Source organism: Nicotiana tabacum, chromosome 4, assembly GCF_000715075.1.
Source record: "Nicotiana tabacum cultivar K326 chromosome 4, ASM71507v2, whole genome shotgun sequence".
Classification (NCBI taxonomy): domain Eukaryota; kingdom Viridiplantae; phylum Streptophyta; class Magnoliopsida; order Solanales; family Solanaceae; genus Nicotiana; species Nicotiana tabacum.
The window spans coordinates 142,811,905-142,825,814 of NC_134083.1; the positions used below are offsets into that span (position 1 = coordinate 142,811,905).

At 40.5% G+C, this 13,910-nt stretch overlaps 1 protein-coding gene across 1 annotated transcript; it reads right to left on the reverse strand.

The window, feature by feature from the left end:
- Window positions 1-5,709: 5,709 nt before the first annotated feature.
- LOC142180157 (uncharacterized) lies at window positions 5,710-8,570 on the reverse strand. The gene is made up of 2 exons (XM_075251095.1): window positions 8,051-8,570; window positions 5,710-5,732 (listed from the first exon to the last, which is right to left on the reverse strand). The coding sequence occupies exons 1-2, from the start codon at window positions 8,568-8,570 to the stop codon at window positions 5,710-5,712; spliced, it is 543 nt and encodes a 180-aa protein (XP_075107196.1).
- Between the last annotated feature and the right edge of the window lie 5,340 nt (window positions 8,571-13,910).

Here is a 13,910-nt window from a genome sequence, read left to right on the forward strand (position 1 = left end):
TTAGATGTTTGGTCTTTGAATGAAATGTAGAGTGCTTGGTGAGACAGATAACACTCTGATTATCACAAAATAAGACGTACGTTGAATGCTCAAAACCAAGATCATTTATAAACTCCTTCATCCATAGTAATTCTTTAGCACCTTCGTTGATAGCAATAGTTTCTGCGATGGATAGAGCTATGCACTTGTATAGTTTAGATTGTCAAGAAACATCCCCCCCGCAAAAGTATTTAAATAACCCGAAGTTGATCTTTAAATTATCGAGATTGCCTCCCAAATCAGAGTCTCAGGTTTATAAGCTGAAAAATGGGCCAATGTAGTTTTTTTACGAATAACAAATCTTTTATCTTGATTTTCCAAACATTATAATTGCTCACCTTTAAATATACCATCTTGCTCATATTTTCCTCTATCCATAAAAACCCTGAATAAATAACCAAACTTTGATACCACAGTTATATCGAGAAAGAGGTAAACTTGAGAATAAAAAAAGATTAAAAATGCCAAATTTTAACGTGAAAAATCATTCAAATCGAAGGTAAAAATCACGGGATCACAGAGATCCAAAAAGCTCCACTATAATAATAAGATGGTTATAAAAGTTTTTTAAATTGATTATATAATAAGTATCAAACACGGAGCAACAGTAGCAACAACAGTAACAATAAACCAATTGAAGATAGGAGATAAATCACCCAAAAATATAGCTATTATTCAAAGCCAAAATCTGAAGCTAAAAGCCTACAAATCCAATCTCCACCGTTCGGATCCAAGATCGAGATATTAGGACCACTCAGTCAAATTTTAGATCGATCCAACGGTGAACGAAGCGAGAAACGCAATCTGGGAAAGGATGGTATGCGCAAAATTTCTAGGCAAAGAAAAGTTCTCTTTTTTTTTTCTCACACAGTGACTTCTCTCTCAAACTTCTCTTTTGTGCTAAAATCTTTCAAAGACTGATACCAATGAGTCAAAATCAACTCCAAATAGGAATAAAAATCAAATCCAATTCCAAATAGGAATAAAAACCAAAAGTAAATAGGATTAGGTCATTAGGCCTTTGGTTGAACAACATGGGTATGGGCCTAACAAACTCCCTCTCTAGCCAAGGGTCTAAATGTGTCTTCAAGTATAGGAACTATTGACAAGCTTCATGCCTGCCGATATTCTGCAAAACTCATGCTTATCTACAACCACTGCTTTCGTCAGCATATCCGAAGAATTGTCATCCGTGTATATCTTCTTAACCTCAAATAATTTTTCTTCCACGGCCATTCTTATCCAATGTCGCTTTCTATTTATATATTTGGTCTAAGAATGAAAAGAGGAGTGCTTGGTGAGACATATAACACTCTGATTATTACAAAATAAGATATATCTTGACTGTTCAAAGCAAAGATCATTAATAAACTCCTTCATCCATAGTAAGTTTTTGACACCTTCAATGATAACAATATATTCGACTTTTATGGTGGATAGAACTATACACTTCTGTAGTCTAGATTGCCAAGATTTTGACTATAGTTGAATTGAGTAAATATCAAAATTCCTGTTGAATATTGGTAAAGTAATTTTTCAATTCCGATATAAGACATTATGGATTATTTTTACAGGAAGAACGTATAGTGGTAATATGTATCACTGAATCGAGTCATGCCAACTGAAACTTATCCGTTATTGTTCAGTTTTTAAATTGGAAGTACTTTCGTGCTAAACTCGAACACAAAAAATCCATAGATCTCAACTTAATTGTTTAAAGAAAAATAATTTGTTTAATTTATTCATATAAACAATGGCGGATCTACTCTATGGGTCATCGGTGCTTGAGCACCTATTTTGTTTTTAGAGCCAAAGACTATTATTTATATAAAAAAAACTAGTAATCTATACTATATTAAAAGCGTGAAAGCCCTATCGAAATGTCGTTCACTTTTTTTACCCTTCGTAAGTACATTATATGTTGGATATTGTTTACCCTTAAAATCGGATAACAATTAAATTTGTAAGTGGTTTTAAGGATACACGGATTAACTTGATACAAAGCAATAAATTAAGTTGCTATTGAATAAACAAAGACGAATTGAATTCAAACCACACGAGTTGGATAGTTTCAGCCTTAGTGAAATAGCCACTCTCGAACCGAGCTCACCATGACAGGTATGGATGAAAAAGACCAGGAGCTTAAAGACGGAGAAAATAATAATGTATTGCTTTTGAGTGTGTGTTACAATGTGTTTCATGAATTATCAGACCCCCTTTATATAGTAGGGGAGTCATATTTTAGGTACAACTCTATAAAAGGTAAAAAAATCTATTGATTCACTGATTGTCGGTTCTTTATCGATACGTGCCGAGATCTCCGTCGTAATATTCGGCCGGTCACGGATATTTCGGCCTTCTGCTGTCTATGCTGGATTGTGTGACAATGTTCTTCGAAGTCTTTCGAGGCTAGGACTGATAAAGCTTGTGCGTCGGGCCAGTAAAGCCCCGTTCTCAAGTATTTATGAGGACCGCGATCGGAGCTGGCAAGACTATTTTGTCCAAGTGAGGACTTCGGACTTAGTCCAGCTGAATGCATGCCATTTCCCGAGAAGTGGAATACCTCACGTAAGTATGATTTACTTTTGAATGTTGATTTTATACTCACTTCTCTTTTTCTTATCGGTGCTTTGTGGTGGTGCAATCGTCACTCGGGCCCCAAACGTTGTCCCTCGACTCAAGGAGTGGATCGAGGGTATCGTATCACATATGCCCTATTTCGAGCGTTCTTGGCGCAAGCTCTCGAAGGGTCGTTGGGAGGCCCGTTCCCATGGTGAGACTTCTTTCCCGAGTAGGTAGTATAAGGATTTCTCTTTTAACATTAAGCCCTTACTCCCTTTACTACATTTTACAGGTTTATCTAAGGATGTCGAGCTGAGGCCTCATGCCGGCGGAGAGGACTTTCCTACCGAGTCCCCTGCTCCGAGACAGGCCGAAGAGAAGAAAAGGAAGAGGGCTACGAGTTCCCCGAGCTTGGAGAAAAAGAAAATAAGGAGAAGGCTGGTGCACAAGTCAAAAGAAAACACCAGCGCCCCAGCACCAGCTTCAGATTCACTCTATCGGCTGAGGGATGAATCTGAAGAAGAAAAACCTTTTGTTCTGGTGGCCCACGAGCCGTCGCAGCTCAAGGAGCAGGAGCTCTCTAAACCAGAGATCCGCCTCAAGCTAGGGAGGTCGATGAGGAAACCGGGGCCGAGGCTTCCCGAGATGCGGTCAATGCCCCAAAGGAGGCACTCAGTGTGATAGACATCACCGAGTCACCCTCGTTCACTGAGTCCATGTTCAACGAGGCCCAAACGGTGAAAGAGCGCCCCAACAAGGGGGCCCATGGAGTGAAAGACCCCTTCGCTATTTTTTTGATGGCGTGGATTCCACTGCCACGGAAGACATCAACAGATTGGGTGACATAGAGGTACCGAGGAAGAGTCCGTCCTCGGGGACAGGTGGGCCTAACTCGAGACTGAAACTGATCAATCGATTCCCTGCCCCGAGTGTGGATCCTGATCAAAAGCGGTCTATCATCATCACAGTTCCAGAGGATGCCCGAGTCCTTTTTGCCCCCATAGGAATGGCCAGTTACCTTCGGTGCCTTGTGACCGAAGAATACCAAGCGAAGATGAACGAGGTAGACGCGCCCTACCTGTTCAACGAAGCACAACAGGTGCTGAACCGGGTAACTTTAGATAACTCTCGATGATTTCAATTTCTCCTCTTATACTTGAACTAATTCATGGATAATCCTAACATTTTTCTTCGTATTTGTAGGCCTTGGTGCTTCACCACGAAACTTTCCTCCGGTATCGAGATGAGATGAACCAACTCGAAGTCGAAGTCGAAGTCAGAGAGCTTACTGAGAAGAGAGACACGTACAAACTTCTCAGCGAGCAGCATTAAGGATAGGCTAATAGCCTTCGAGCTGAGTTGGAAGCGGCTCGGAAAGAACACACCGACTTGGTTGAAAAGGTAATTTTTTTTGAAGTTAGTGATGATGAGCTAGACAAGATGACTAATGGTCGGAACCCACAGGTCCAACAGAATTATCGGATTGACCAACTCCGAGCCTAGATGGATGCAGTCAAGGTCGAGGCCAAAGAGTGGAGAGGCAGGATGGACCGCCTGGCCTCGAAAAAGGATATTGCTCGGGCGCAATTAACCTCGGCGGAGGCCCAGCTTCAAGAGACGAGGGAGAAAGCTGAGGCATGATCCGAAAAGATCGAGGAGCTCCAGTCTCATCTAAGCACGACTATTTCCGATCGAGAGACCCTTGCCAAAGAACTTAAAGCTGCCAAGTCTGTGGTTGAAGTGACCAAAGCTTATGCCGACGAGATGGTGGCCCAGTATAAGGCCGGTGCTGAGGCAGCCCAGGACCGACTGAAAGATATCGTCGAATACGTGAAGTGGCAGTCCCGAAGGGTGGCCCTCGAAGAAGTTCATGCTCGGGGTTTGATTTATCGGCCGAGATCGAAAGTGCTAAGGGGTTCAATGCCGAGGCCAAGAAACTGACGTATCCCGAGGACGAAGAAGACTCCGAGGGTTCGGACGGATCCGGGGGTGAAAAAGACTCTGATGGTCCCGGTGACGAGGCGGGCTCCGGTGGAGACCAAGCCGTTTAAGTGCCTTGTATATTTTTCTTTGTTTTTGTACTTTTTTTTTCAAGGTTGTTTGGCCTTTATAAAGACCTTTTCATATATATATATATATATATATATATAAAGCACTTTTTTCTCTTCGACAGTTTTTAAGCTCGTTTACTATCGGCTTTTTCTTTATGATTGCAAAGATAGCGAATGCCTTAGCAAGTAATAATTAGGTATTGTTCGGAGGTTCAAACAGGCCTTGATCTCAATATTATTTTGTTTAAGAATCGTGGGGGCTCGGTATGACTGGAAGCTTTCCCCAAAGTACTTAGAATGTTTTCGATTATAATTTGCCGAGGGTAGCCTTTTGAACCGGTTTAGAAATTTTGAAGGCCTTATTTTTTGTTACGGGTCTCGGACGTCTCCGAGCCATTTTAATACAGCCGTAGCCTTTCTAGTTAGGATGTTGCCCAGTGGGCTTGTTACCCCGAGTCATCCGGGCTTAACCGAGATATCCATTCCCAAATGGGGGTGACCGTAGCCGTTAAAGTTCGGGCACTGCCAAATAAGCTTTGTGCCCCGGACTTTGTTATCCCGGGCTGTCCGAACCTGCCTTGAGCGGCAGTCCCCGAGTGAGGTGGCCCTTGGGCTCGATGTCTTCGGGGGATCAAATGTAAGAAAGAAAAATTTTCAAGGGGCAAACTATTTATCCACAAGGTAGAAATTTCCTTTTAAATTTGTGCGTAATATACAAAGTTACACATGTGTTGTTCAAGCTTTATGTCCGGGCTCAGGTGGTCTATGTGGGCATGGTTCATTCGACCTTTTGGCCCTTACTGTAAATCCTATCGATCGAGCCCAGACTATTCAAGCACAAAGTTTCTTTCCTTGCCAAAATTATTTTCCAAGGGTGATGGTCCCCAGTGTTCGAGGTCGTTCATAGAGAAGCCTCGAATACTGTTGAGAATCGGTCTTCGATTCTAAGTTAGCACGATCCACTATTGCCTCGTTAAAAACCTTGCCGAAAAACCCATTTGGGACAAAACCGGTTCAAGGAAAAAAGAGTGCAACGCGTGCTTTCAAGCCTTAAAAATTATATCGTTCTTTGACGGCTACCTGCAAGCGTTAGTCCAAAATGTAGATAAATAAAAGAAGTAAACAGGGTCGTACCTTAGCAATAATATCATTTCAAGTGAGTTACATTCCAGTTGTTCGTTAGTCATTCACCGTTCATTGCTCCGAGTTTGTACAACCCTTTTCCGGTGGTCTCGATAATTTGATACGGACCTTCCCAGTTCGGTCCCAGCTTTCCTTCGTTCGGATTCTGGGTGTTTAATATGACCTTCCTCAACATGTCACGACCCAATTTAGTATCGTGACCGGTGCTTAGGAGCAAGTGCTCACAAGTAAGCCTCAACGGTATTTTACAGAAAATCGGGCAGAGTTTCCCGTATTTTTGGACTATCCAAAAAAATTTCGTGTCTCAAAATCAACAACCAACCATTCTAATATCAAACCAAACAATCGAAAACTTATCAGTTAACCAAAACAAGTCTCTACCATTACTAATCAACCCACTAACAATCATAAATACTAATTTATCTCCAACTTTGATAATAAAGAACGATACTCAATATAAGATTATAATAACAAAAGAATACTCATGACACTAAAATATTGACTATGGAACGACTCTAAGAGTTCAAAGAAAGACCATAACAATAAATAAAATCTCCGCCCACGCGAACAAGTGCGAGGCTCACCAAGAACTATCAACCTGTGCGCTCTAATTAACGAAATCCTCGCTCGCGTCAACTGCTGTCTCTATAAAAAAATTAGTGGGGAATTAGTCGCTATCTCAGTGAGTAATAACACTTAACCACAACCATTTTTATTGGGGACAAGTCAGAAAACATGCTAGTATCTCAAACATAAAAAAACATAAAAATGCCCTTTCAGAAACAATAAGAAATTTTCAGTCTCATCATGCTTTTCTTGTAGTATAATACAATTAACAATTCAGTAATAAGTTCGGTAACCACTGTATAAACTATAATATCAATATTCACATTTGGGAGGTTTTAATGAACGGATCATGTAATCAGTATAACTGTGGACTTCTTCGCAAGAAGTCAAATATAATGGTAGTCCCTACTCGAGGGAAATCGGTAACGGTATGCTAGTTCTACCTTCCCACTAGCGAGGGCTGTAACGGTAATCGGTAATTACAAGGTGCACCAGGTCTAACGAACCCGCCGTTAGCTACGTGATCCTTCAAAGTCTACTCTCATTTATACTTGTCTTTGTATCCATATATACTCATAGAAAAATATTTTAAAACAATATAGGGCATTTCGGTTCTTATCAAATCATGTAATTTCATTTCGATAACAGTAAATTCAATTAATGGTAAAACATATCTAATGACAACAAGAATATTTAAAACAATGGTAATCATGTCAAAAATCTATTCGGTATCATATCGAGTAAAAGACTTGTCCCATATGCAACTCAAAATAATCGGTAACATATTCATATTAAAAATCATGTGTAAATGATGCAAGTTATGAAAACATAAATTGCGGTAAGATTACTACTCACAGTACTCGTGCCGAAATACCAAATGCTTCACCTCGAGCAATTCGTACAACTTCCTCCAATCAATCTATAATTACATAATATCGATCTCATGTTAATTTCTTTGTTTAGGCTAATTCATAGCTAGTTTAGAATAACTAATCCTCCGAGTTTTATATTCAACTCTTAATTCGCCAAATTATAGTTACTCACATATGAGTAATTACTAATCTATCAACTCCAACCTATTCATATAATATACCCAGTTAATTTACGAAAAAGTCTCATGAATTTCTCCAAATTTCCTTAGCTTTATCTTTCAAATTCTTAATCCAATTCCAAAATTATATCTACTCAGCCCTATCAGAATTATATATATAAAATTTCATTGTCTTAAAAGAGGAAGAAATACATGTAACTACCTGGAGTGTATTGCTGAAACCCAAGGAATTGTATGCCAAAGATTAGATGAAACATAATCTTCGGCGCTAAAGAAACACCCAAGACTCTCTTTGTTTTGTTTTTCCCGTTCGATGCTTTCTTCCTTTCCTTCTAGGGATTTTTCTTTTTTTTTTTCTTCTAAAACCCGTTGCTTCTGTCTGCGTTTCTCCTTCCCCTAATCCCTTTCAATTTGGCAGATAGATGTTTGTTTTTCCTTTTTTTTTTCTTACCCTTGTAACTTGTGTCACGTCAATGGGCTAAGCCCACTTGTATTCTTGCTTCTTTTTGTTTTGTATATTTAGTTTCATTGTTTTTATTATTATGCTAATGACCAATACACCCTTATAAAAAATATAGGGTATTACATCCTCCCCATCTTATGAAATTCGATCCCCGAATTTAGCTCAAGTACGTACCTGTAGACTGAAACAAATGGGGGTACTTGACTCGCATAGTATCTTTTATTTCCCAAGTAGCTTTTTCAACTGTATGATTTCGCCATAAGACTTTTACGAACTCAATTTCTTTTGACCGTAGCTTTCTTACTTGCCTATCAACAATAGCCATCGGTTCCTCCTCGTAAGACAACTTCTCATCAAGCGGTATAGCAGGTGCTTCAAGCACCTGAGATGAGTCTGATATACATTTCCTTAGCATTGAGACATGAAACACTGGATGAATAAAGGACAACTCAGGAGGAAGTGCCAAATGATAAGTCACAGCTCCCACTCGGTCTAGTATCTCATACGGTCCTATAAACCTGGGGCTCAACTTGCCTCTTTTCCCAAACTGCATCACACCTTTCATAGGGGAGACTCGTAGGAACACTTTGTCCCCAATTGTGAACGCTAAATCTCTTCTTCTCTTATCAGCATAAGACTTTTGTCTACTTTGAGCTGCAAGCAATCTCTGTCTGATCAACTGGACCTTGTCCATAGCTTCTTGTACTAGGTCGAGTCCCAATAAGTTAGTCTCACCAGCTTCAAATCATCCGATAGAAGAACGACATCTTCTACCATACAATGCTTTGTACAGTGCCATTTGAATGCTGGACTGGAAGTTATTATTGTAAGCAAATTCAGTTAAAGGTAGATAAGCGTCCCAACTACCTCCAAACTCAAGAATGCAAGCTCTCAACATATCCTCCAAGATCTGTATAGTACGTTCAGACTGCCCGTCTATCTGTGGATGAAATGCAGTGCTAAGATCTACTCGTGTACCCAATGCTTCTTGAAAAGATTTCCAAAAGTGTGAGGTAAATTGTGATCCTCTACCAGACATGATGGATATTGGAACTCCGTGAAGTCGGACAATTTCGTTCATAAATATCTGTGCATACCTCACTCCGCCATATGTAGTCTTCACTGGCAAAAAGTGTGCTGATTTCGTCAGTCGATCTACAATCACCCATACAGAGTCATAACCTTTAAGGGTTCGTGGTAGCCCGGTGACAAAATCCATAGTAATTCTTTCCCATTTCTTCTCTGGAATCTCAATTTGTTGTAGTAGTCCTGCGGGTCGCTGATGCTCAGCCTTGACCTGCTGACAAGTCAAACAATTAGAAACAAAGTTAGAAACATCTTTCTTCATACCTTCCCACCAATAGAATTGCTTCAGGTTTTGGTACATTTTTGTGGATCCAGGATGAATGGTGTATTTAGAGTTGTGGGCTTCTTCAAGAATAGAATGTCTCAACCCATCTACGTCTGCTACACATAGCATGTCCCCCATTCGAAGCACACCATCACTTTCAACAATCATATCCTTGCTTTTACCAGCTAAGGCCTCATCTTTGTATTTGCATAATCGCTCATCCTCATATTGGGTGGCCTTAATGCGCTCAACTAAGGAAGACTTAGCTTGAGCACAAGCCAACAATGCCTCTGAATTTCCGACACTAAATCTTATACCTGTATCTTCTAGTCTATGAATATCTTTCGCCAAAAGTCTCTTTGCAGGAGCTATATGTGTCAAACTCCCCATAGATTTTCTGCTCAATGCATCATCCACCACATTGGCTTTTCCTAGATGATACAAAATAGAACAGTCATAGTCTTTGAGTAGTTCCATCCACCGACGTTGCAGAAGATTAAGATCTCTCTACTGAAAGATATACTTCAGACTTTTATGGTCAGTATAACTCTCACAAGTTTCGCCATATAGGTAATGCCTCCAAAGTTTTAGAGCAAATACCACTGCAGCCATCTCCAAATCATGTGTAGGATAGTTTTGCTCATGCTTTTTCAATTGTCTCAAAGCATAAGCTATAACACGATTATTTTGCATGAGAACACATCCTAATCCCACCCTTGAGGCGTCACAGAATACTGTAAATCCTCCAGAACCTGATGGTAAGACTAATATTGGTGCAGTTGTCAAACATATTTTGAGTTTTTGAAAGCTCTACTCACATTCCTCCGTCCACTGAAACTTTACATTTTTCTGTGTTAGCTTAGTTAGTGGCGCTGCTATTCTGGAGAATCCTGCACAAAACGCCTGTAATAGCCTGCTAAGCCTAAAAAGCTGCGAATCTCTGTAGGAGAAGTTGGCCTGGGCCATTTCTGCACAACTTCGGTCTTCTTAGGATCTGCCATAATTCCATCTTTGGATACCACATGCCCCAGAAATGATACTAAGTCTAGCCAAAATTCACACTTTGAGAACTTAGCATAAAGCCGATGTTCTCGCAATGTCTGCAACACAATCCTGAGATGATCTTCGTGTTCTACTTGGCTACGATAATATATCAGGATATCATCAATAAATACTATTACAAATCTATCCAGAAACGGCTTGAACACCCTATTCATTAAATCCATGAATGGAGCTGGGGAATTAGTCAGTCCGAAAGGCATCACAAGAAAATCATAGTGCCCGTATCGAGTCTTGAAAGCAGTCTTAGAAATATCTTCATCTTTGATTCTAAGTTGATGATAACCAGAATAGAGGTCAATCTTTGAAAAGTGGGCAGCTCCTTGTAACTGATCAAACATGTCATCTATACGAGGCAAAGGATATTTATTGTGTATTGTTATCTTGTTCAACTGCCTGTAGTCAATGCATATTCTCAGGGATTCGTCTTTCTTCTTTACGAACAGTACTGGTGCACCCCATGGAGATATACTCGGTATGATAAAACCCTTATCTAACAAATCCTGCAGTTGTTGTTTTAGCTCCTTCAACTCTGCTGGTGCCATCCGATATGGGCTGTGTGTCAGGTGGCAAATCAATACAAAAATCTATTTCTCGTACTGGAGGCAATCCTCGTAATTCCTCAGAAAATACATCAGAAAATTCTCTCACCACTGGTACATTTTCTATACTAACTGTTTCCTTTCTGGTGTCATTTACAATAGCTATGAGACCCAAGCAACCTTTCTTCAGCAGTCGTTGAGCCTTTACAAAAGATACAAATTTGTAATTTTCTGGAACCTGACCCCCTTTTAGAACAAAACTGGGTTCATTTGGCATCTCAAACTTGACTATCTTTGCGTGACAATCGACGATAGCATAGCAGGAAGATAACCAATCCATTCCCATCAGCATGTCAAAGTCAATCATATCAAGTACAATAAGGTCAGCTAGAGTATCTCTACCCTCAACCCGAATCTGACAAGCACGATACACGTATTCAGCTAATAGAGACTCTCCAATAGGAGTAGCAACTAGAAAAGGGTCATTCAATAGCTCACGCTGTCTACTAAACCTCAAAACAAAGTACGAGGACGCATAGGAGTGAGTAGATCACAGATCAATCAACGCAAGTGCATCAAATGAACAAACAGAAAGAATACATGTAACCACTGCATTCGAGGCCTGAGCATCCTGTCTAGTAAATGCAAAAACTCCCGCCTGACCTCTACCAGCATTTCCTTGTCCTTGATTCACAGTAGCACGATCTCCAGCACCTCGACCTCTATTTCATGTACATGTAACACCTGAAGTATTACGAGTAGTCTGAGTAGGTACAAGTGACTGAATAGAAGTCTGGTTGAAATTTCTCGGAGGCTGAGGGCAATCCCTCAAGTGATGTCCCAACTGGCCACACCGAAAGCACTCTCCAGTTAGAACATGATATTGGCCCAAATGCGATTTACCACAAGTCTGGCAGACTGGAGTAGTGGCATATATCTGCCCTGAATTATGATGTCCAGAAAATGATGGTCCACTATTACCCTATCTGTAATGTGGTATGTATATGGACTGTGAAGACAAGTGTGTCCCTGTCTGAGACCCCTGTTGTTGTTGTCCCTGATTTCCTGCTCTTCGATTTTTACTAAAACTGCCACTGAAAGACCCTCATGTCCTGGCCTTCTTACGTAAATCACTAGTTGCATGCTCCTCACGTCCCTTGGTTTCAATCTTTCTAGCAAGGTCGATTGCATCAGAGTAGGATAAAGTCCTCATTTTTGGGGCCACTGCAGTGTATAGACGACCAACCAATCCATCAACAAACCTCTGAACTCGAGATTCTTCGGTAGGCACTAAGTAAGGGGCATATCTAGCCAGCTTACAAAACTTGGTTTATATGTTGACACATCCATATCTGGAGTCTGAACCAATCTCTTAAAGTCTCTAGCATATTTTTGCATCAGGCTGTCCAGAAGAAAATGATTCATGAAAAATTTAGTGAATTCGTCCCATGTCAGTAGTGCTGCTCCTGCTGGCCTTCCTAGCAATATAGTTTCATACCATGTGTTGGCCATATCCTCTAGTTTGTATGCTGCGAGCTCTACGGCTCTCTCCCTAGAACATCCTAGAGCACGTAATGCCTTGAGTGTCCCATCCAAGAAACTTTGAGGATGTGCAGAATTATCAAAACCTATGAATTTTGATGATTTCAATTTCAGGAACTCTTGTAGGGATACTTCCTTATTCCCGAAAGTCTAAGTCTGTGCAGGTGCTTGTGTATGTAAAGTAGCATGAGGAGCTGAACTTCCACCCTGAGTAGGCACCAATGCCTCTAACACATTCAATAATCTTGCCACTGCGTCTACAGGTAAGGCAACAGTAGGCACAACAGTTGGCACTAGTGGTAGAGCGTCCTGAACTCCCTGGCCTTGCACTTGATCTGGCATAGCAGCTTGGGGTTGACCCATGTTCCCAATTTCAGGTTGAGGGGCAACCTGTCTTCCAGTTTGATGAACGCCAACTTGACCGCCACCCCGGGTAGCACCACGTCCAGCACCACGTCCAGCAGATGGAGGTGTACGTGTCCTAGCCATCCGCGAAAGAAATATTCCAAAGTCAATCTCAAGTTATCTCAATGCACGATCAAAGAATGAAAGAAGGGAAAACATTCCTAGATGTTCAGTAGCCTCAAGATCATAAGTATGGGCGCCTACATACCCATGAGCAAGACTCTACTAAACATTGCTCCATGACTCAGGACTTAAAGCCTAAACTCTGATACCAACTTTGTCACGACCCAATTTAGGATCATGACCGGGTCTTAGGAGCAAGTGCTCACAAGTAAGCCTCATCGGTATTTTACAGAAAATCGGGCAAAGTTTCCCTTGTTTTTGGACTATCCAAAAAATTTTCATGTCTCAAAATCAACAACAAACCATCCTAATATCAAACCAAACAATCTGACAACTTATCAATTAACCAAAACAAGTCTCCACCATTACTAATCAACCTACTAACAACCAGAAATACTAATTTATCTCCAACTTTGATAATAAAGAACGATACTCAACATAAGACTATAATAACAAAAGAATACTCATGACACTAAAATATTGACTATGGAGAGACTCTAAGAGTTCAAAGAAAGACAATAACAATAAATAAAATCTCCGCCCACGCGAACAAGTGCGAGGCTCACTAAGAACTATCAACCTGTGCGCTCTAATTAACGAAATCCTCGCCCGCGTCAACTGTTGTCTCTGTAAAATAAATTAGCGGGGAATGAGTCGCTATCTCAGTGAGTAATAATACTTAACCACAACCGTTTTTATTGGGGACAAGTCAGAAAACATGCTAGTATCTCAAACAGCAAATAACATAAAAATGCCCTTCTAGAAATAATAAAAAAATTTCAGTCTCATCATGCTTTTCTTGTAGTATAATACAATTAACAATTCAGTAATAAGTTCGGTAACCACTATATAATATCAATATTCACATTTGGGAGGTTCAATGAACGGATCATGTAATCGGTATAACTGTGGACTTCTTCGCAAGAAGTCAAATAAATGGTAGTCCCTACTCTAGGGAAATCGATAACAGTATGCTAGTTCTACCTTCCCACTAGCGAGGGCTGTAACGGTA